General features: G+C 35.4%; 3 protein-coding genes and 1 pseudogene across 9 annotated transcripts; 1 reads left to right on the top strand and 3 right to left on the bottom strand.

Moving 5' to 3' along the window:
• Nucleotides 1-1593: 1593 nt before the first annotated feature.
• LOC105433900 (uncharacterized) lies at nucleotides 1594-8190 on the bottom strand. 2 transcript variants are annotated; one of them, XM_011649386.2, is made up of 5 exons: nucleotides 6826-8190; nucleotides 5097-5336; nucleotides 4775-5004; nucleotides 4309-4701; nucleotides 1594-4071 (listed from the first exon to the last, which is right to left on the bottom strand). In XM_011649386.2, exons 1-5 carry the CDS (start codon nucleotides 7015-7017, stop codon nucleotides 3726-3728), a joined length of 1401 nt encoding a protein of 466 aa, XP_011647688.2. In that variant the 5' UTR covers nucleotides 7018-8190; the 3' UTR covers nucleotides 1594-3725. The 2 variants fall into 2 exon arrangements, with proteins under 2 accessions (XP_011647688.2, XP_011647689.2); XM_011649387.2 differs by lacking the exon at nucleotides 6826-8190 and adding an exon at nucleotides 5769-6646.
• A 1324-nt stretch (nucleotides 8191-9514) lies between these two features.
• Nucleotides 9515-11548, top strand: LOC105433901 (uncharacterized; annotated as a pseudogene).
• Nucleotides 11528-12945, bottom strand: LOC105433902 (cilia- and flagella-associated protein 20). Of its 3 annotated transcripts, none has more exons than XM_011649390.3 (4): nucleotides 12769-12944; nucleotides 12558-12689; nucleotides 12090-12452; nucleotides 11528-12000 (listed from the first exon to the last, which is right to left on the bottom strand). In XM_011649390.3, the coding sequence occupies exons 3-4, from the start codon at nucleotides 12363-12365 to the stop codon at nucleotides 11695-11697; spliced, it is 582 nt and encodes a 193-aa protein (XP_011647692.1). In that variant the 5' UTR covers nucleotides 12366-12452; nucleotides 12558-12689; nucleotides 12769-12944; the 3' UTR covers nucleotides 11528-11694. The 3 variants fall into 3 exon arrangements, with proteins under 3 accessions (XP_011647692.1, XP_011647691.1, XP_011647693.1); XM_011649389.3 differs by having other exon boundaries at nucleotides 12521-12689; XM_011649391.3 differs by lacking the exon at nucleotides 12558-12689 and having other exon boundaries at nucleotides 12690-12945.
• Nucleotides 12946-13576: 631 nt separating this feature from the next.
• On the bottom strand, nucleotides 13577-21768 carry stau (double-stranded RNA-binding protein Staufen). Of its 4 annotated transcripts, none has more exons than XM_011649394.3 (9): nucleotides 21565-21768; nucleotides 20366-20439; nucleotides 19757-19965; nucleotides 19071-19676; nucleotides 18331-18878; nucleotides 17723-18248; nucleotides 17436-17644; nucleotides 17078-17264; nucleotides 13577-15552 (listed from the first exon to the last, which is right to left on the bottom strand). In XM_011649394.3, the coding sequence occupies exons 2-9, from the start codon at nucleotides 20416-20418 to the stop codon at nucleotides 15512-15514; spliced, it is 2379 nt and encodes a 792-aa protein (XP_011647696.2). In that variant the 5' UTR covers nucleotides 20419-20439; nucleotides 21565-21768; the 3' UTR covers nucleotides 13577-15511. The 4 variants fall into 4 exon arrangements, with proteins under 4 accessions (XP_011647696.2, XP_011647697.2, XP_011647694.2 ...); XM_011649395.3 differs by having other exon boundaries at nucleotides 13577-16107; XM_011649392.3 differs by having other exon boundaries at nucleotides 13577-17264.
• Nucleotides 21769-22629: the final 861 nt, after the last annotated feature.

Raw genomic sequence — 22629 nt, forward strand, 5'->3', positions numbered from 1 at the left:
GAAATATTTACAAATAGTTGAATAAATATTTTAAAATGCACTTTCTGTATGCTCGAATGACCTAGTTTTATACTTATTCTGCGAATAGGACTGTCTTATGAATATAGATCACTATCCATATATTATCTTATCTACTTTTAGTCTCAAATCATGTCAGTTAAAAAATTTTCCGAAGCAAAATATATTCCAAGCGATATTTAAGTATAGTTTTAGTAAGTTATATAGTTATATAGTTTAGCATTATTAAATATAGTTTTATGAAATCTTTAGAGAAATTGTGAAAAGTGTTCATAGCAAAAACATTTAAAATTTAGAACAGTTATTTGTTAAAATTATCCTCGTTTCAAAAGTACAGCTCATAGAAACAGTCTTGAAGAGAGAAATATTATTTCTTTTGGCACAAAAACTCGCATTGTGTATTTTATGTTTACGAATTCTACAATACCTTGTAGGATGTAAATAAATGTAAATTTAGTGTATCATTTTAAAAATCATACAAAAACATAATAAAAAAAATACTGATAAAGAAATACTAAATAAGATAAACCTCTGAAATGTCACATATTCAATGATATTAAAGGAATAGAATGTTAATAAATTACAAATTAAGCAAATTAGATACAATTAGACGCAAACGAGATATAATGCACTTCTCAGATATTATGAAAGAATACAGGCATAAATTATGGGTAAAAGTGGGATTGCTTCCATTAATGCTAATGATGAGTGCGGTTTTCTGATCAATTCAGAGGAATGTTACTAGAATTCCATTAATAGTTATTAAGTTCCTATAGTTATTAAATTTGTTGATTAGGATTCTTTGTCGTAAATAATTGTTAAATTTCTAATTCCAAGCAAAATAAAATCTTCATATGTATCTCCACGTGCGATATTATGTGGTCATAAGCTTAATATATATTTCGAATTCTTTATTATCTTTGTTGGAAAAAGAAAGAGGGAAATATTTAAAAATTTATCCGTTGTGTTGTCTTGTGTTGTATGTCATTTTACAATTTTCTGATTATTGATTACGATATTAGAAGATATCTATTATCTGTAATATCTATTATCATTTGATGTTAATCTTTTTAAACCAAAATCTTTTTAAACCAAAATCTTTTTAAACCAAAGATGGACATCTACAAACTAAAACTTGAAATAAAAAAAAATAGAATTTAAAATACAGTTAAAAATAATATATTTCTATGTTTATGAATTTTCTTAATTAAACTGGTTCTTTAATAATTCCATATTTAAAAAAATTTATTTAACAATTAATAAAATTAATCTTTCGAAATAAGATTATAGATAAATAAATCTAATAGTAGTAATTTCTAGTAGTAAAATCTAATAATAATTAATAAAATATGTTTTATACACTATGCATTGAATGAAATAAAAAGTTGTCTTGAGGAATTTAGTTTTACTTAAAAATTTGATATCCATCTGTTTGAAATATTTCAAAACTATGAATATTACTACAGCTCAGAAATAAAATCATAAAAATTTTTTAAAAATATGTCCATGATCGTATTATCGCATTTTTATCTATTTATTTATGCGCATCGATAAAAACTCTTTTCATCAATGATGTAATTGTTTGAAATTGCGTTGTTTTTATTCGCAATTACATGATCATCGATAACACAACATACGCACAGTTCAATAACATATTTCTTTCCGTGTGAACGTGAATACAGGATGTTCAATTAATTTTATACAATAAATTTATTCATGTATATGTTATGGATGATGTATTTGCACTAATTCTACAAAATGATCCTCCATGGTATTTGTCCGCTGCTATATATGCTATGTTAATTTTCTGCGTTACAACTGGCACTTCTGAATTATTGTTAATTACTAGTCTCGATTGCTAGGACTGTCTTTGGCGTGTCGGTTTTAGAAAAATACTCAATTTTTGATTCTCTAAGGTCTAAAATGCAAGAATGACGACGATTGAGCCGCGAGCATTGATTACCTCGGATGCTCTTTCTTTATCAAAAATTGATTATTTTTGTATATATATATATATTTATATATATATAATCACTATTTATTGTTGCCTATTTATTTCTATATAAGTGTATGTATATATATGTCGGCAAGCGCGGTCCGGAAAAAACGTAATCGCAAAATACACGCTTGTATCTCTAGGAGCTAATAATGCTGTATTAATACAAGTGGTTATACATAACTTTTCTGTTTTCTTTGCCTCTGCGATACGTATGAGCTATTTATTGTTTTGTGTAATGACTGTTGTAAGTGTACTCATTTCTTTTTCAGCCTGTAATGCTCTTTATTTGCGCTTTTTGCAGTATTTTAACGCGTGTGCGAATGTATGCATTATACGGAAGCACGGACTATTATCTACACGTTACATGAACTACCTAGCTAATTAACTAACTTAACTATGCCTTCCTAGAACTACTCAGACTTCTGTTTAACATTTATCTCATATATTTCGCTTATAAGAATAACGTTACGATCATATTTGTAATGTCGACTACAGCGCCTATATATCTTGCTTATTAATACTGCTAGATGACTAGACTTATTTCATGTAACATTCGGTCTTGTCCACATTCTTAAGATTACTATCTAATTTGACACGTAATTTTCGTATACAGTCTTAACATTTATGATGATGTTTGTATTGTGCTAAAAATATGTCACAGACTACAAAAGTCTTTATTTTTTTCTTCCTATTTCCACAAATTTTTTTTTTCGTTTTTTGGTCGATATATACGTCCCATACAAAGTTCCCTGTGGATTAATTTCTTGATCACTATGAATAAAATAATGTGTTTTTCTTTAGAATCTTCGTCACCATTTGAATAATGCTACAATCGTGTACAATCTATACGCTCATAGAATAATATCCCTACTATATCAGCCGGTAAGTTGTAAATTTCATAACCAGTATAAAACGACCAGTATTAATATAATTATCACAGAGTTGTCAAGATAATGTCATATACGCATGTAGAGTATAAAGCTAGATTTACAATATATCTTGTTACACATTTTATAGAAATACATTAGAAATTATAATAATTATTGTTTACATTAATACCATTTTAACAATGTCAGAGAAAAATAAAATAAAAATGGAGAAGTATGCGCAAAAATGGCAGTGTAGACAATATCACAAAAATAAATATATAACAAAATCTGTTAAATTTAAACATGTCAACTAGTTAAAAAAAAATATATTTATGATAATACAATCAGATTATATCCCTAAAAACATTTAACAATCATTACTTCCTATCATTAAAATAATGTATATAAATTGCATCAATAGGCATAAAAAAATAAGCTTAGACGTATCAATACTTAAATCTGGCTATGAAATTTTAAACTTACTTTCTTTGCTATTTACTATAGTAAAGCTTCAACGCTAAATTTACTAACAATAATGGAAGTTGACCAATATCTTGTGTCATGGAACATCTTCTATCAGACAGTAGAAGGACATGTATCCAATAAATAACTAACAAAATATATAATACCAACAACAACATACTTAACACTAAATGTGTATAAATAATTTAAGAACAATAAAACATACAAAATTCTCATTTTCGTACCTTAGCACCGTTAACTTCTGGAAATAAATTTTACGTTAACGACAGATACTAATACATGGCCAATATACGATCACCTCGGCAGAACATTTATCTGAAATTCTAAGACCAGTCTTCATATTGACTGCCCATGGTTCATCTCATTAGATCTGCCGCCCTCTGTCGATCTCGATGGACTTCCCGGGGATGCATTCTTTTACGATGTGAAAAACAGTTGCCGGAGCTCGCAAAAGCTTTCGGACAGTAAGGACACTGATAAGGCCTCGCACCCGTGTGCTGATTTATGTGGAATTTCAAATCCTGATTTCGCTTGAATGTCTTATCACAGAGCGGGCATGCATGCGGTCTCAAATCCGAATGCGTTATGCTGTGGGCACGTAACGTCGAATTCGTTGGATACACTCTCCCGCATACATTACATGGAAACTGTACGCCGCCGTGATACTCCTTGTGTCTGAACAGATTCGATTGGGTTTTAAAACTGTAAGGAATCAAATTTTCTTTAGATATTTGCGATTAGCGATATTTGTAATTTCCTCAAACAAATGTGATATAAAAATTCAATATTAAGATATTAATATTTTTTAAATATAGATACAAGCAAATTAAAAAATTATTTTACAAAAATTTTTAGTAATGATGATATTTCAAGTAGTAATGTAATTAAATATTAAATTTAAATATTATGATTAAATTATTATAGCATAATGCAACATACATTCTTCCACATATGTCGCAGCCGTACTTTCCTTTAGGCCTGTGAGTCTCTAAATGCACTTTCAAATTTCCTTTCGTAGAAATCTTTTTACTGCAGATTGGACAGATGAAGTTACTGGACGAATTGTTATCACTATTCGTGTGAAGCACACCATTCGTAGAATAAACATGTTGAGACTGCAAAATAGACTTTCCATCGAACCTTCTCTCTCTGGGTAAATGCGACCATAAGTGATTTTGCAAACCGATTTGCGATATAAAAGATCTGGCACATATTGTACATTCATGTGGTTTCGCTGATACATTGGATATAGTTTTCCCACTGTCCTGTTGCGATTTAGATACACTTTCGTCTTTTTTCTCTTCGTCTTCTTCTTCTTCCGCTTCAATATTTCTAAAAGAACATAAGAGAGATTAACCAAACATGCTCAGCTATTAATACTATCCACATTGTTAAATATCCCTACTTGTTTGTTAAAGGTAACGGCTCTGGTGTATGCGTCCTTGTTATTTCTTCCTCGTTATCCGAAGAATCTGAAACTTCAGACGCAGATTGTTCCATACCGCATTGCAAAAATAGCATCGGATCCACTTTCACCTCCATTTCCTCCATACTCGGAGTGCAATGTTTGTCCTCTTGAGAGTTTGACTCTGATGGTCCCAATGGTTCGTCCTCAGTTAAAATTTCTATTGCACCCTGCATGGAACATGATAATATATATTTTACACATATAAAAATGTAATATATATACAAAATATTATATAATTATATAATTTATAACCTTATACCTTGGTCAAGATCGAATGTAACAGCCCTCGATCTTCTGTCTTCTTTGTAGTATCTTGCATTCCTTTAATATTCTGCATTTCGACATCTTGTATAGGATTTGTATTGTCAATGTTACCATAAAGCTGCAACCTTAACTTCTCCTGGGTACGGTATGCCATCATTGCAAAGCGATGGACACCCTCCAATCTCTTGATACATGTAGAACAGACCATCTTTGAAAATTTGTCCTCTGATGACACCTGGGGAACATTTCAAAATGGAATTCAGTTCTAAAATATATCATAGAAATTTTGTTGAAATAATTATTCCTTAATTATTACATTAGCATTTAAATTTGCTTATATTCCATATGTCAGTTTATATCTTTCGCAAATATAATTCATCCTAAGAAGAAAAATATATCAATCCATTATATCCATCATTCCTAGATATCTCTTATTTTTTAGAAATTTAATACTGAAAATTATTTATTTTAAGTATTAAAAACAATATTATTCAATGCTTTTAATATTCAAAATAAATAATCTCTACTAAATCCACTATTAAATTTCTAATAATAATAAAGGATTGACGGCACATAATTTATGTTAATCATAAAATTAATAAAAACAGCATTTTGTTATCATCAATTACTATCTTTACTATTTTATTTTTAATTATTAACTATTTACGCGTGTCAAATTTCTCCTCGATTACGTCTTTGGATCGGCAATTAACCTAGCTTTCGCGAGCCGGTATATCGCTATAGCAAGGATGAAACGTCTGTTTATTCGGAAGATAGGTTATCCCGCAATCCTCTCTCAATACATCCGAGATCGGTGGGATTTATTCCGCGCTACGTCATTTCCCGATGTCGCTCCTCCGCGGACGGTCCTCATTTCCGATTGTATTTATAAATGTAGTCGGACTTATATATAGCGCGCGCTTATATATACATGCATATACACACACACGCGCGCGCGAAGCACGGGTATACTTATTGCAATCAATAAAATGCTAATTTTTAACACTTTTGTTGCCCCGCACAAAATGGTCGCGCTCGACACGGATGTACAATTTTCTCGCACATAGCGATTGCCCGTGATCGTCACGCTGTCGATGTTCCGACAAGATCGCTGACATTTTCGCGGCTCATTAAACAATACGACGCGATTAATTTTCGGCCAGAGATTTTTCCGCGAGGCGTAACGGCGCTCTTAAGCATCTAGATCGCACGAAAATGTCGCTGTTATATTTAGATGAACGAGTTTCAATTTCGACTCCGCGATTCATCGATGAACATCGGTCTGTTCGCGAAAACAAAAAAGAGAAAAAAAAACCGAATTTAGAACGATCGTGTGATTTATCACGAATGTTCGCGATCGCGTTCGATCTCGAAGAATCCAAAATCGTTGTGATCGCGAGAGATCGGTAAGCGGAACGATCGCGCAAGGTGATCTCGAAGTCGCCGCCTCGGAAATCGAGCCGATCGTCTCGCGATCGGCGAACGTCCAGCGACGCCGAATTTCGAAACGTTGAATTTCGAAAATTTGAGAGCCACCGACGACGGAATCGCGACCGGCACGTGATCACGACACACGCCGCGTAGAGACAAATTTTGAAAGAAAAAAAAAACAGATGGAGAGAGATATATACATATGAAAGAAAAAAGAGACACAGAGGGAGAGGGAAAAAAACGACCGTCGCGCGAGATACGCGCGAAAACGCGCCTCGCGCGTTTTCACTTACCAGGACGTGCAGATATTTCCGTATTTTGGTCTGCAGATAATGACGCCGGCCGTCCTCGGCGAAAATGTGCATCCCGTCGTCGTCAGTGGTGATGTCGGTCGCACAGATCCGGCACTGCGCCACGGGCCGGTCCGCTTGCCGATCGCGCTGCTGCTGCTGCTGCTGCTCGAGATCGCGTGCCGCCGTACCCATTTTTCAAAAAGAGACGAGAAAACGAAGGGAAGAGAGAACGAAGAAAACGTAAAGGAAAAAGCCGAGCGGAAGAGAGAAAAGCGGAGACGAGAAATAATGCGAAAAGAAAAAAAAGAGGAGAACGATGTGCTGTTGAGAGGGATGAAGAGGGGAGACGATTTTTCTTCTCGTTCCACCGCTGGAAGACTTTTTTCGTTTTGGCCGATCCTCGCGGATAGTAAACGGCAGGCACGCGGTCTTCACGTTGAGAACTATCGACGATTTATTTCTTTTTCTTTCTCTTCTTTTCACGGAGCAGCGACGCGGCTAAGTCAGCCCGCGTAAGCGGCGTCTTCATGTACTCGGATAACGACGGGGCATCCTCGATCGCGAGGAGCAGCGACGACGGCGGCGACGACGACGACGACGACGACGACGACGACGACGACGACGACGACGACGACGGCGATACGCGATCGAGAAGAAGCCGCGTGTGTCTCCCCGACAACGGCGGCGGCCGAAAGCGGGCGAACGCGCGACGGCTTGATTATTCTATAACGATTTTCCCTCTTTTTTTGTTCCGCCGGTATACTTTATGAGTGGAGCCGCGGATTGGGCGAGATTATAAGCCGCGCGGCACGGCGCGACGCGACGCGAGTCGTCGTGCCCGTGTGCTCTTTATAAAAACAGACGCGCTCGCCCGCGTCGCGGGTAGTCGTCGGGCGTCGGCGTGCGTCCGTCCGTCCGCCTCTCCCCCCCGGAGTGTGCCGAGTGCTCAATACAAAATATATAATAGCATTCGTCGATTTGAAAAACATATGTATATAACCAATTGTTTTATTTATGGATTCCGCCGGCGCCTCGCGTCGCGGCGCGGCGCGGCGCGCGGCGCCTCCTTCCCTTCCTTCTCCTCCCTCTCGCCGCTCCTCCTGCCGCCGACGCAGCGCGCGCGCGTATCTACGGCGCCGTCGCCGCCGCTGCTGTTCTCGCGTAAATCGTAATATTACATCGATGCAACGACGAACGACGTCACGGCCATGCGGAGCGGCAAAGAATAAAACGCATCGGCGCACGGCACTCTTAATTGATCCGCCATCTTGGCCAATATCGTTGCTGCGCTTGGCGCGGTTTGCGCCCGCCAATTTCTTTCGTCTATGGGCGCGTGATTACGCGCCGCTCGTTACCCACGTGCCCGCGCCGATGACCTCGCTGTGGTGTCGTCTTAACGCGGGGTAGTGACGCACCCCACTTTCCCTCCGTCGGGACCGCGCAATCCCCATGCTCGTGAATCCGACGGTCCTCACGCGATCCCGCGCTTTCCCGCCATCCAACGTTGCCTGACATTATCGCGCGCGTGCGCATGCGCGCGTGCACTCGTTTTTGCGCGCCGCGGAAAATAGTCCGCGGACTAATACTCGACGCGAATGAGCGGTCTCCCGCCCCTTACACCCCCAGGTGGGGGGTGACGGGGGCAGCCGGTGCTACGCTCCACGTCCCCATTTAAAAAAATCAATACTTAATAATTAGCAATTAATACGCCCGCCGAGTGTACGCGTGTGTGTTCGTGCGCGCGTATGTCCGCGATTACCACCTTCCTTTGCACCTGCCACCCCGTTTCCACTTCCCTCCCTCATTCCTTGATTTCCCCGCAGCCCTTAATCATGTCACGTTCGTTATAATGACACGATCATTATTTCGTTAATTATATGTATCGACGTTTATTATCCTCTCTTTTTGTTCTGGTGATGAAATGACTCTCGCGCTAAACTATACGTAAAACCAATGATATTATAGAAAAAGATATAGGAGGAGAACGGATTCGCCGTCGGGTGTGGAATTAATTTGGAAGACGTAATTATCGATGTTTGCCCGCCTAATTGACAATAATGACTTCGATCGGCGATGAATCTTATCGTGTCGACGTTTCGACATGCTGTAATTGTAATAATTAGCGCATAAATAATTAATTGATTAAACGTCAATAAAGCAAACAAAATAGAATGTCATATTCACGATTGTTAATACAATTGTGTCTTGCGATAATAGGCGCTGCATTAAATCACTTTTTTCAGCATAAAGATCAAATAAAAAAAAGAGGAGAGATTTAAAGAAAAATTAAGAGAACATTAAAAAATATACCTCATTATTACAGATGTTATTTGTTTCCATAATTTATCGTTCTCATTATAGAATAGATATCACTTATTGCCACACACGTTCATTCATCGAAAATATTTTTATTACCCGGCCGTTTCTGTCAATGGCGAGAAATAATACATAATACAAAGAAACAAATGCCGATTATCAAGGGCGAAACATAACCTATGAAAGTCTTTCTTTTTTAAACTTTCTTTTTTTAAAAAAAAAGAAAATGGAATAGGCTATCAAATTTTCGTCATTTTTCTTATCGCAGCAAAAAGAAAAAAATATTGAAATAGAATAATAGTTCGATATTTTTTTTTTAAGGTTGCTATATATCAATCGCGTAAATCTCTTGTGAGGACAAAAATGTTGGGCAATGAAATCCGGATACATATCGCTGTTGTACAGTATTGCGGAGAAGCCGCTGGATTTGTGGTCGAAACATGTTTCCCATGGTGGCAAGATCCGTCGAGTGAAGGATAATCTGTACAGAGACAGAGTGATCGAGATTACAGAATTTCATCAACATGATTCCCACAAGCATAATCACTCCTGCTAAAACGTTGGACATCCTGAACATAATACCTGAACATAAAGCTTCCCGTGCTCGTAAAAAATCTGAATTTGCGATTCAAACTGGAAATCCAAGTACACAGATGCTTCATAAATGCATTTTGTTATCAGTATCTTAATAATTTTTGCTTTTTACGCATAAAGATAATAGACAAAAGTCGATATCGCCGGAGATTTTCTTTTCAAGACCTACAACATTGAGAGATTACCAAGCATTAATGCAAGTGTGGCCCGTATTCCATTGAAATTAGAAGAATCTTGGAACTACTTAGAGATAAACCTTCAGTCTTTCTGTCGCGAGGCATACAGAACAGATTACGAGGCTTTGCAGAGAGTAACAATATATCCGAGTTATCATTTGAGAAGAGTCTACCTGCTAGATCGTCATTATAATCACAACGAAATTTCTGTCGAGATGTGCCAGACGTTTTTCGACATGTACATATTAAAGGGGAATTAATTTCATTGACGAATCTTGTCAAACGGAAGAATATTACACAAGTTCTGCATATTCTTGAAGAATATGTATTCACACAATATTAACTTATTTCCTTCTTGTTTGATTTCTAGAATCTTTAGAGCAATCTAATTTGAATCATTTTGTTAAAAATAATTCAATTGATATATTATCGACTAAAATAGATTTATGTAAAAATGCATACAGCACGAAAGACTTAAAAAGTTTAAGTACACATATAATAAATTTATATAATTCTGGTATATTAAAAACAACTAATATGTCACTGAACGTTTTAAATGATGCAATAAAAATGCACAATAATCAGAATGTTTTTACGAAACGAAATAAATATTTTATGAAATCTTTGGTAAATAATCCAGTTATAGAAAATAATTTACAAGATGATAATTATGATATAACGAAGAAAAGAGCAATAATATGCAGTAAAAATGCAGGAAATTCTTTGCTATAAAAATTAATAATCATACATTGCAACATGCGTCTTCCATCGAATTAAAAAAAATTGCAAAAAGTCAATTTTTAAAAATGCATGTCAGTGAAATATTATTCAAAGAAAACAAGAATATAGACAAAATCAGAACGTTGGAGACATATATATCAATCTAAGAAATTGCGTGTTAAGTAATAATACCAGTAATACACACACACACACACACACACACACAGAAAAATAATGTAAATTCTACAGATGCAAAATTTAAAACATCTGCCGACGGTCTTTTTGTTTCCAAATTGGACTTAAAAATATCAAGCTTGATAAGATCAACAATGCGTCTGACGCTCGAAGCGATGAAGTATAAATTACTTCGAAAATGTAAATATATAAAAAAGAATGAAAAAATCATTGATAGTTTAAGATCTCTAGTTAATATTGAGGAAAAGACAAGAATACAATTGAAAGTATATCAAAACACATTCCATCTGTAATTGAGAAAGAGATGAAACTGGACAAAGTGGAATTGCAAGACATGTTAATGGACAAAGCTGTATCTGATTTTTCTAGTTGTAACTCATGTCGCGAAGAGCAAACTTCTCGAAAATTTACGGAATAAAAGACTTATTGTGCCACGAATGGAATTATTAATATATATAACATGACAAATCGCAGAAATTTCTACAACCAAGAAAAATTTATAGAGAAACAAAGATTGGACAAATGTATTGGCCAGCAATAAATTTACCTTTCACTTTTTAACTCCTAGATTATATATTTGAAGAGACGTAGTTGTGAAAAAAATATAAAAAAAAATATATTAATGTATAATAATAAACAAAGATACACGAGCTTATATAATGTATGATACGTGAGCTATATTTCATTAAGTAAAAACTTAATTTTAAGAAATTGTATATTATGTATTTTATATAACTTCTTTGAGCGTGCGAGCAAATCACAACATTAAGGCAACCATCAACAAATAATATTTTGTCTTGAAGGTAGAATAAATTTTTGAGAAGTATTCCATCTTCTTTTTTTAAAGGCGCGCAATCTTTACTAATCCTCAACACTTTGCCTTATTTTGAATAGGTAAGAATAATTTAAATTCCGCTGGCAATTCATCTTCCGAATATAATCGATCGGAAAAATACACTCGCCGTATCCTACAATTAGCATGAATTTGGACCCTTAATGTCTCCACATAATTGGTCCCATAGGCACGGCGTGTGAAATCAGCCAAGTTGAACTGTATCTGATTCCATCCGTCGTCCAATCTCATCGGCATAGTACATATAAATGGTTTCACTCTTGTTGTAGATTGGTAATTGCTGGCGCGAAATCTACGACGTACATTTTTGTCATCAATGATCTGGAAAATATGTAATTTTACATTAAGAGATTGAGTAATGAATGAGAGTTTTTAATTTCTTCTAAATTCATATAAAAAAAAAAGCTCACTTGGACTTCGAATGTGAAATATTTCTTCAGGTTCTTGATGATCATCACTAAAAAAGGTAATTTTATACCCAAGGTCTTCCTAGGGTCAGCAGGACATGTGATATATGTAGTGCTAACATTGCTGCCTAGTATTTCTAGAACGAGACTCTGGATGTCGTTGTCAGTAATCCTCTTGATATGTCCATTCCTCACCTTCTTATCCCAGATCTGCAGCGGCTTGCTGCCGATACTGTACAGAATGGATAGAAAACCACTTTGGAAGGTATTTTTGAACATTTTCGAATTCGTTTAGGACTTCGCTGCACTGATAATTTTTCTAGTATATATTCCAAAACGAAACTCTTCTTTATTTCCTCGTCAAATCTGTAATGTAAATCAATGTGACAACGTGGTTTAGTCGATTTCTTAGTGTGGGTGAGACAGAAGCTAACCTTCCATCTTAAAAGAGCTGAATTGAAAACATATTACAAGCGTTACGAATTAAGGAATTCATGCTTGAGATAATAAATTTTCCACTCTTTAGTCACTCTTTACAGTCGTCCTTTTACATTAATCCATCGTTTCACGAAGTGTCTCACGAAAATTAACGGCAAATCTAACCTATAATCGAATGTTTGGTCAATACATCACTTTCCAACTATATATATTAACATAAGCAAACTTTAACTTAGATTCAGACCAGCAAATTGTCGGGATAGTAAACTTAAAATTGTTATAATTATGAACAAATTCTAGCTTTGATTATATTTATCAAATTTCTTTGTTTTTAAGGTTATAATCGGATTTAAACCAATATTAAATTGACATGAACCAAAACGTCGGATTGCCAAAAACACTGTGAAGGATCTCTTGTGGCGAAACAATGAACTACGTTTTCACTTTCCAATATCGATAAGAGATTTAGGTTTGTTTACAATTTAGGTTTTTTTACAATTACAATATTCAATGAATTTTCTTTCCTTTTTTTTGAAATTCAAGTTTCCATAAAATCTAGAAAAATTGTAAAATTCTTAATAATTAGATTTTAATTTTAATTGAAGAATGTTATATGTTATATTAGATCAAATATCAAATCTCGTAAATATCTAATCAACTCATTACAGTTAACAAGATATTTTAAACAATTAACACACACACACACACACACACACACACACACACACACACACACACAAAAGCCAAGAATAGAATGGAAACCGGCATATACCTGATAAAGGATCTTAGCCTAATAATTTTATTTTTCAATTAATTATATATATATATATATATATATATATATTCAAGATAATTGTTTACATCGCTAACTGCATGCCGTTATTTTTAATGAACTTACAACATAGCTGGTTGAAAGCTGAAGTTATATATTCTTTTCCTTAAATAAATCGATAAACAAATGATTAATCAATTAATCCTCTTTACGAAAAATATTACCTCAGAAAAGGGTGTTTCTTCGGAGATCTCAGATAAGGATAAATAAAATTCCAAGGTTCGTGTGCCACCTTGTCATGCGTATATTTGAAACGCACAGTAAAAAGGCCATATACATGTACGTGAAACCTTTCTACAATCGTTTATCAACTGTCAAATACAAACTGATGCGGATAGAGGAAAGCAGTAGATTCCTATTCGCCGTACAATTCATTTCCAAAAATGCAATTAAAGTTTCATCAATACAAATGATCTCTCCTCAATCCTTAGGACTTATTTATTCAAGAAGCCATCATTCTCAATGGAGGCTGCAGACTTGCATTACGTAACAGTGTCTTCATATAGCATACGAACAAATTGCTTTAAATATAAATTTAACATAATCGGATTGTATATTACGATATTGTATACGGTACTTTCTCTTACGCTCGGCACCTGTCCTGTCGACTACTGAAAACGTTGCGGGGGAAGTTGTACATTTTACAAAAGCTTCATATAGCAATTGTAACGTAATGAACAGTGGCGGTCTTTCGAGCTCCTAATGCTAATCGAAAATAAGCAAATGTTTCGTAGCGCTTTTTATGTGATTGCATTAAAATTAAATAATAAAACGTAAAACGTATTACACATGAAACTAGTATCTCGCGATCGCTTCCTCTTTTTTAGACAATATCAATGCGTTGGCCTGTATCTCCTCAAACACTTTGTGGATCAAGCACATAATAATACAATTTTCCCAGATGATCGAGTGAGCTCATTCGAAGCTCTTTCAAGTGTCATCGAAAGATTTCCGGTATCTCGGTAAATTGATACGTTATATTTGCTTATTTATCATTAATATTAATTATATGGTATTACCGATAGCGTGAAATTGTTTCTTTTCTCTTCTTTTCTTACACGTGTGTGACATAAATTGTTTAACTTTTTTCGTCTCTTGAAAAATTGTGTGTGTGTGTGTGTGTGTGTATAGAATTTATCACTGTGTCTCATAATACTGAATACCACATGAACAAGAAAGGCTCACTTATAAAAGCGATCAGACAAAACAAAATTCTTGGAGCCTCGAGGAATTAATAAATAATTTTCGACAATGTGTCTCAAGTAAACCTCGATTTAAATTCGATGCGTAATTCGCTTAATATTGACAGATCCAGCCTTGCGAATTTGTTAGAAATTTTCAATGTACCGAGTATCGGGCATTAGAAATAAAATGCGCACGAATTTAATGAACAATAATACAATTTACTAACCGTTTACATACAGTTTATAAACTATTTGTATTTGTTGTTCAGTAAATCGCATATAATACGAACAATGAATAGAAGATAGCAAGTCGCTTGGTTGAGAACGCCGGTACAAAGCTCCGTGTCGTTACACCGAGTCGATAAAAGGCAACGTCCGTATAATTTTGCGTGAGACGCATAGAACTCAAGTTCAAGAAGTAAAAGTTACGCGAATATTCAAAGTTTGTACCGTTTCTCAATATTTATCTTCATCCATTATTAAGTCTCTTTCACTCTAGTGTTTTTACGCCGTGTTTGCTGACAGTAACACAAAATTTACCGTTGTTTCAGGATTATTTTCTCCACAAAATTAAAACAATTTCGTAATAGTCTTGACGCAACGGGAATAAATTTTGAATTATTGCCTTCTCTTTTTTCTCCCTCATTAAATTCATCGAAATTTCCGATATAACACATATCATTATCTGTCCATGCGAATGATAGGTGTACGGAAATTTCTGTTCCCTTCGCTTCTCAACCAGACAAAATTCGTCGTTTTAAAATGTTCCTTATCGGGATTAAAACAATTTTGTAATGGTCTTGACGCAATGGGACGAAATTTTTTAAATTATTTTATTATTTATTATTTTTTAAATACCCCATTTCTTTCTGTTTTATGTTTTATCGAAATTTCCTATACAACATATCATCACCCTTTATATATAAATGACAGATGTATGGAAATTTCTATTCCCTTCACTTCTCAATATTTTACGATACATGAATATGTAACCCCAGATTGCTTTTGGCCCCTGTAAAAAAGCAAATTGGGGCATAAGGACAGTGTATATCGCATTACCTATGTTTTACCAATTTAAATGTTAACTATTTAATTCTTCACACAATCGTTTAATCAACACGTATCTCTAGCGCACGTAGCCAGAGTTTACTCTGGAAAAATACGATGATTTTATGTATAATTTTCATATGCGACTCAATAGAAATAAGTTTCAACATATTTGTTCTGAAATGAAACGATGAAAAATTATATATATATACATGAAATATAAAGTGATCAATTCCGAACAACCAAAGATAAAAAAGAAAAAAAGAAAAAAAAAAAAAAGAAAAACGTTATAATATCAATTTGTATATTATTATTAGGTAACAAGACATAGCTTTTTATTCATGATAATATGGAAGCTAAGGAATTTAATTGAGAAATTAAGAGATGGTCGCATTTCATCTCCAGGTCGTGTGACTTCACTTAATGTTTTCCTATAGTGTTCATTATATATTATAAACTGATCCTAACTGGAGAATGACCATTTTGAATCATTGTAGATAAGTATATTGCAATTGTGATCCTGTCAATGAAAATGTTACAATAAATATAGCAGTTATATCTGTCACTGCTAGGATCGCAACTATGATCAAGCACCAATAATATTCCTCATGATACTATAATACCATTAATTTTGCAAGACAAATCGTTCAATGATATGCTATTGTAATTTAACAATAGATTTCCAATAGTCACAGAAACTCGGCATTGTCCACTGTGATTATTTAGACATTCTTAGTCATTAAACGAAAGAATTCATACACAATTATTAAATACATATCGCTTATTGGTGCTTGAACGGTATTTTAATATAATTAAGACACCGCAAAAGATTAGATAGATTTACACATAATATATGTAGACAATTAATTTAAATAATTTTTTTATAAATTGATCTTGATATATATTCTTTCAATTTTTATCATATTTCAATAATAATGAATATTTAAGCAATCTAGAAACAAACGCAAGAAATAAGAATATCCAGATCATATGAAACGCTTTAGATCTTTGACAAATTTTTTTGAGGTAGATATAAATACATTTTTACAATTATAAATATAGCCAAGTTATTATATAGTAGCTTTTTCTATATAGATTATGACTTTGTAAAAAAAAAGTAAATATTCCATAAGTTTTTTATTAGATCAAATTCCTTAAATAAATAAAATAAGATCTAATAAAAATTTGGCTGAGAAAGCCGTAGGTGATTCCCTTGTTGCAAATAAAGAAATAAGTGTTCCAAGAATATTTCCAAATTTGAAAATAATAATAAATGAACAGTGTTAATAATATAAATTTTGTAAAGATTTTTTTATAACAATGGAACAACTTCACTTAATTTTCTTCTGCAGTGTCTTAAAAAAGCATAAATATATAACTCAACATTATTATGTATAAGTCTTAAGCGTTACTCAGTTACTTATCGATAGCTCCATCCATAATGTTATTTTTAACTTGAATGCTAATGTGTATTCCATCACCAGACGCACCTTTGTCTTTCTTCACTTGTGCTGCGTTCGAGGCATTATCAAGTCCCAATTTACTAAGAGTACGAAGCGCTCTTAGAGCCGCTTGGTTGCGGCTCGCAGTTATTGTCGCCCCATTACCATGACAAACTTGCGGTGGATCGGTGCTTAGAGACACAAGTGATAAATATTCCTTGTTTATGGATACGCCCTGGAACATTAATGAAAAATAATTACGTAATGGAAAATAATTCGGTAATACATTTTGGTAATAGTTAGATAACATATTTTCTATTCATACGTATGTTCAATTTTACTTTGAAATGAATTAGAATCGTTTCAATCTTCTTTTAATACGGATCAAACAATCGCGATAGATTACCTTAGGAAAATCGCTAAATTCTACGCTGAAATTAAATAACTGAGATAAATAATGCAATTGATCCTTGGGCGAAACACCAGCTGTATTCTGTTGTTGTTGCTCACGCAATTCTTCAGCGACTATTTGTACGCTGGGTCCATTCCCCAGTTTAGATTCTTGACCTCCATCCACCAATAAAAGACCAGGTACTAACTGGCGACCTATGGTACCTAGCAATAAGATTATAAAATTTAAAGAAAAAATTTTTAAATTTATGAAGTATAGCTACGATCGATGTTTTGCCTTACCTCCTACCGAATGAGGCTGAGTGTCGTTCATTTGTTCGTCCTCGAGAAACGTAACTTTTCTAGGCTTTGACTCCGTGTTTTCGCTTTCTCCTGTTTTTATAGATGGTTTTGCGGGTTGTGGCGATGGTTTGCTATATCCCAATTGTGTTAAAAGAGCTTCAGCCGCAGCTCTCTTAGCTAATTTCTTGTTAGGTCCAATCCCTTGCGCGGAATGCTGACCCATCGTCACTTCCATAACGAACTCTCTGCGTCTCGGTGCGCCTTTTTCATCTATCAAATTGTAGATCGGCTCCCTTTCTCGTTTCGCTTGTTGAATTTGAACCAATCGGGAAACTGGATTGACTTCCTCCGCGGCCTCATTTTCTGAACGGGGCTCCTGATACACTTTGATTAGATTACGAGATTTCTTCTTCGTCGCTGGCGGTTTACGTTTCACTCGCATTGATCGGTTTTGTATGGTAGCTGGTAACGGAGGAAGACGCTTCAATTCATCTAACATCAATTCGGCAGCACGTTTCTTCGATACCTAAGAAAGCAGAGACATAGTTTTTAGATATTAACGATAATAATAGATCATCATTTATCATTTATATGAAAGATATGATTACCTTTTTTGAAGATCCTTCTCCCACGGTAATCTTGTCGCCAACAGTACATTTTGTCATAAAAGTTCTTATATGAGGTTTACCGCTTTCAGACACGACTTCAAAACTGACCGGTAATCCACGCTTCAGAGCGGTCTCATGTACCAGAGATACGGGACTCTTCAATTCAGCATTCGGATCATCAATTCCACTTAACGTGCCATTTTCATTGATGTTATTAGTGTTTGCGATTTCTTCCGGTAGTGGCAACTGACGTAATTGTTCCAAAGCTCTGCTAGCTGCATCGTGACGTGCTGCTTGACCTGTTAAACCTCTGCCCGTAAATTCACGTTCGCCAACCTTCAGCGTAACAAGATACAGTCCTTGAAGATCCGTATGAACTCCACGGTTGTATGTAAGTCGCGGATTGTACATCCGTGGAAAATTACCAAATCCGTGTGGCATAAACTGATGTTGTAACGCAGCTGGTGGAGCTTGTCGGAACGTATAAACAGTTGGTTCACCACGTTTCATCGCTAACGCGTTCAATTCGACAGTGGGCGGCAAGTGTCCTGTGCAAAATGTTTATGGGATCAGGAAATTCATGGCACGTGGCTTTTGCAATTGTAAATAAAAAAAATTTGATGTTATAAATTGATATTATACAATCATGATTATTTATGCGAATTAAGAAAGATAAGATTGCAAATCAATATTATTGTGTTATAATTCTATATCGTACAAAATTCATAACTTGAAATTACCAGAACCTGATGGACATTTGCCTAAATGACCGATCCTCATGGCCTTGGTGGGCTTAGGCGGAGGTTGACGATACCAAGTTTTCGTCAATGCCTCGGTCGCCGCGCTATGCTGAGCCTTTTTTATACTGGGACCTTCAGCGACATACTCTTCCTCACCTAATTTCAGGGTCACTGTGAATCTTTTTTTATGTGCTGGTCCTTGTTCATTTGTCAATCTATATTGATGTTGGATCCTATTGAATCTTGCTAATTCGTTTAACAAGCACATAGGTGTTTTTTCTTTCATGTTTGCCAAAGCTGGATTGGTAGCGTTGGTATGATTCTGATTGGACGAATTATCGTCTCTGGACTCTCCACCAACGTCGTTCGTTACTGCCTTAGATTGCTCCACGTTTGACTGCTGCGGTACATGTTGCGGTTGTTGTTGCGATTGCGATTGCTGTACCTGCTGCTGCGGCGGCTGTGGTTGTTGGGGAGATTGATTTTGTTGATTCGGTTGTTGTTGCTGCGGTTGCTGTTGATGTGGATATTGCGGTTGCTGCACATTTTGAAGAGTCACAGAAACAGTATTTGCTTGATCCTTCATGCTAACGCTAACCATAGTACCTGAAGCAAAGATTTTAATTAATTTTCACATCGATAATCGAAAACAAGAATCAAATCTTTTACTGTGTATCCTTACTTACTGTTTGTATTGTGCGTACTCATGCCCATCAACATCGGTTGTCTTGGGTTTCCATGCGGCGGACCGGGATGCTGCATGTGATGCATATGCTGTTGATGGGGAGGCATGGACAGTATTTGTTGATGAGGATTTTGATGTGGCAGCAAATGCTGAGGCTGTCGTAATTGGGGCATATTAGCCTGCTGCATAGGCCGCATCGGTCCTGCCATTCTGCAGAATCATTATTTTTACTTAATTGCAATACCAAATTGTTTATATTAATTTTTATAAATTAGCCAATGTCAATCAATGTTCTTTATTTATCATTGTTTTTATATACAGAGATGTATCTAATCTTTTTTAGTCATACTTCAAATATTTTCACTATCTTTATAAAGATGTACAGTAACACATTATACATTATAATATTAGATGGAATCATTAAGATCATTTTTGGTTAATTTTTAATAATATTATAAATAATATTTTACATGATCTGATAAAATTATTTCATTTCTACATACATGAGAAAAGTACTTTTAGACTAGAATAAAACTTTTTTTATTATATCTTTTATTTGATTCCGCCATTATAAAAATATTAATACAAAATTTGATTACGGAATATTAACCTGTTATTGTGATCTCGAAGCTGATTTTGCATTGCGTGATGGTGACGTAACATCTTACGAGAATGTACACAAACCTGCAAAATGGAAAATTAATTCACTCAATCCACTCTTCATACATCTTGTATGTTGCGTTGTGCATATGTAAAATAAAAGACCTTTACATTAATACACAACTAGATAAAACTCAATAAAACATTAGGCTAAGCCTGTTTTTCACTCAATATAAGAAAGAACAAAAGAAGCCACAAAAAGCAAACAAAAGGAATGTTTTTTTTTAACAATTTATTTGCAAAAGATAAAATCAATGGAATGTTTCAACTTAATCCTTTTGAGCCATCATAAGCAACCAATGGATTACTTTCCTTTCTCATTTTTATCAAAGTTTTAATATAAATCTATTTCATTTTAAATATGAATAGGTATTCAGTTATAAAGACCTATTTCTATCATTGTTCATACATGTATATATTTCCTTTGTATATATATATATATATATCGTTAAGCTCCGATATAGCAGTTAGCAGACTACAAACTATTCTTCTGCCAAGCTTGCTAATCAGTGAGCGAGAATACGGATGAACATTCCGTAATTATCAATAAATCAAGTGTATAATCACAATTTGTTTTGTTCGTAACCAAGCCAATCAACACACAACGGAGGACGCAACCGTGCTCCATTTGATTATTATAGAGGACAAAAAAGGAGCCTAAGCCAAAATTTACTTCGAATTCGCACGTGGTGCTTTCTCGCTCTTTCTTACATACAGAGACAGACGCGTTTTCCAAGAAAGAGAGAGAGACGAGAATCCTTACGGTTCGCGGGCGACTCACGATAGGCGGACGGGTGAATAATTCGTGCCGCTTGGCACAGATAACAAGACGATAACCTTCGTGCGGAAAGGGCGAGCCGGTATAACGAACGGTCTATGCGCGAGGCACGATTTCGCGGCACGTCGTCGCGGCCGCGCGCATTTCGTACGCACGATGCGTGCCCGGTTGCGACACGCGAGCGACGTCGACTTTTTTCCCCCCCTCCGTCTATAAATAAAATTTGTTTTTCCGATAGAATGGGCTTGGCCCGCGGTGGCGACGGAGACACCGACAGCGACAGCGGCGGCGACGACGGCCATCCGTACGACCGAGCCACGCCGCGCGCGCGGCGCGTACACCCCTTTTTTGTTCACTTTTCTCGCACTTACCCGGTCACGTTCGTTCTATTTCGCGGAAATTTAATTGGTGTCGCGCGACACGGTGAAATTTCCGGCGAAACAGATCCTTCACAACGCAAACGAACACCGCCAGGCCCTCGGCGCGGTATTGGCAAACAGTAAAGAAAAGTACTCTGTAGACTAAAATGCGGCCATTTTGCTGTGGAGCTAGCGGCGGAGCGTGACGTCATCTCGGTGTTACATCTTAGCGCGACGGGAGCGTACGGCTGCCTTACCGCGGAGCCGAAGAATGGCAATCAATCTTGACTTTTTGGAATTTTTATCGACAAATCTGTTTTTCAATGCGCCTGGAAGAATCGAAATGTCCCTGCCCTTTGATGACAACGACTTTTCAAAGATCCCGGTTTGAAACGCTGGTCACAGTCGCGGATCCCTTGCGCAGAAGAGCGGTTATTTTCAAGGTGTCCAAATTTAAATTAACGTATGCGTGTTTCGAGAAATTGTCAAAAGTATTAGAATATATATTTCATTTTCTTTTTTTTTTTTTTGCATAAACTCCCACAAATTTTATCTCACCGAGTGATGTGATATTTAGAGGTTTTCAATTCAACTTTTGAATATCAACGCATGTCTCCGGTTTTCAAAAAAAACTCCGGTATTTTTGAATAATCCGGATATCACCGGTATGCATTAATCATTCCCTAACATTTTTTATTTTTTTTTCATCGATTTATAGATTTGTCAAGTATTCCTTATCATTTCGACCTTTAATTTTCACATTTCGATATATTTGAAGTTTTGATAGCATGTCATTTTTAGAATATATTAAATATAAAATTTATAAACCTAATTAATAAAACCTAATTAATAATAATCTAAATGTAATAAGTAAATAAATTTCGTATTGCCAGCCGACATAAAGTTGAGAGCTTTTTATATCACAGCCGCTACAAGAACATTTTAAAAAACTCTAAAAAGGTGACGCATAGTTTGTGCTCAGAACGGCCAATTAGTAATCGATAGATAGCAGGTTTAACCTGACTATATAAATTTATTATAATTATTTAACAAATCAAAGCAAAATTAATAATATTC

The sequence above is a fragment of the Pogonomyrmex barbatus genome, unplaced genomic scaffold (assembly GCF_055798465.1).
Source record: "Pogonomyrmex barbatus isolate J1 unplaced genomic scaffold, ASM5579846v1 scaffold2, whole genome shotgun sequence".
Classification (NCBI taxonomy): domain Eukaryota; kingdom Metazoa; phylum Arthropoda; class Insecta; order Hymenoptera; family Formicidae; genus Pogonomyrmex; species Pogonomyrmex barbatus.

Coding starts and splice junctions, on each gene's coding strand:
- LOC105433900 (XM_011649386.2), bottom strand. CDS start 7,017: ATGGGTACGGCGGCACGCGATCTCGAGCAGCAGCAGCAGCAGCAGCGC. Junction 5,337..6,825: donor GGAAATATCTGCACGTCCTG/GTAAGTGAAAAC, acceptor AATGTTCCCCAG/GTGTCATCAGAGGACAAATT. Junction 4,072..4,308: donor TGCGACATATGTGGAAGAAT/GTATGTTGCATT, acceptor GATTCCTTACAG/TTTTAAAACCCAATCGAATC.
- LOC105433902 (XM_011649391.3), bottom strand. CDS start 12,365: ATGTTCAAAAATACCTTCCAAAGTGGTTTTCTATCCATTCTGTACAGT. Junction 12,001..12,089: donor ATTTCACATTCGAAGTCCAA/GTGAGCTTTTTT, acceptor CATATTTTCCAG/ATCATTGATGACAAAAATGT.
- stau (XM_011649392.3), bottom strand. CDS start 20,418: ATGTTACGTCACCATCACGCAATGCAAAATCAGCTTCGAGATCACAAT. Junction 19,677..19,756: donor GAGTACGCACAATACAAACA/GTAAGTAAGGAT, acceptor TCTTTGCTTCAG/GTACTATGGTTAGCGTTAGC. Junction 18,879..19,070: donor CAAATGTCCATCAGGTTCTG/GTAATTTCAAGT, acceptor CATTTTGCACAG/GACACTTGCCGCCCACTGTC.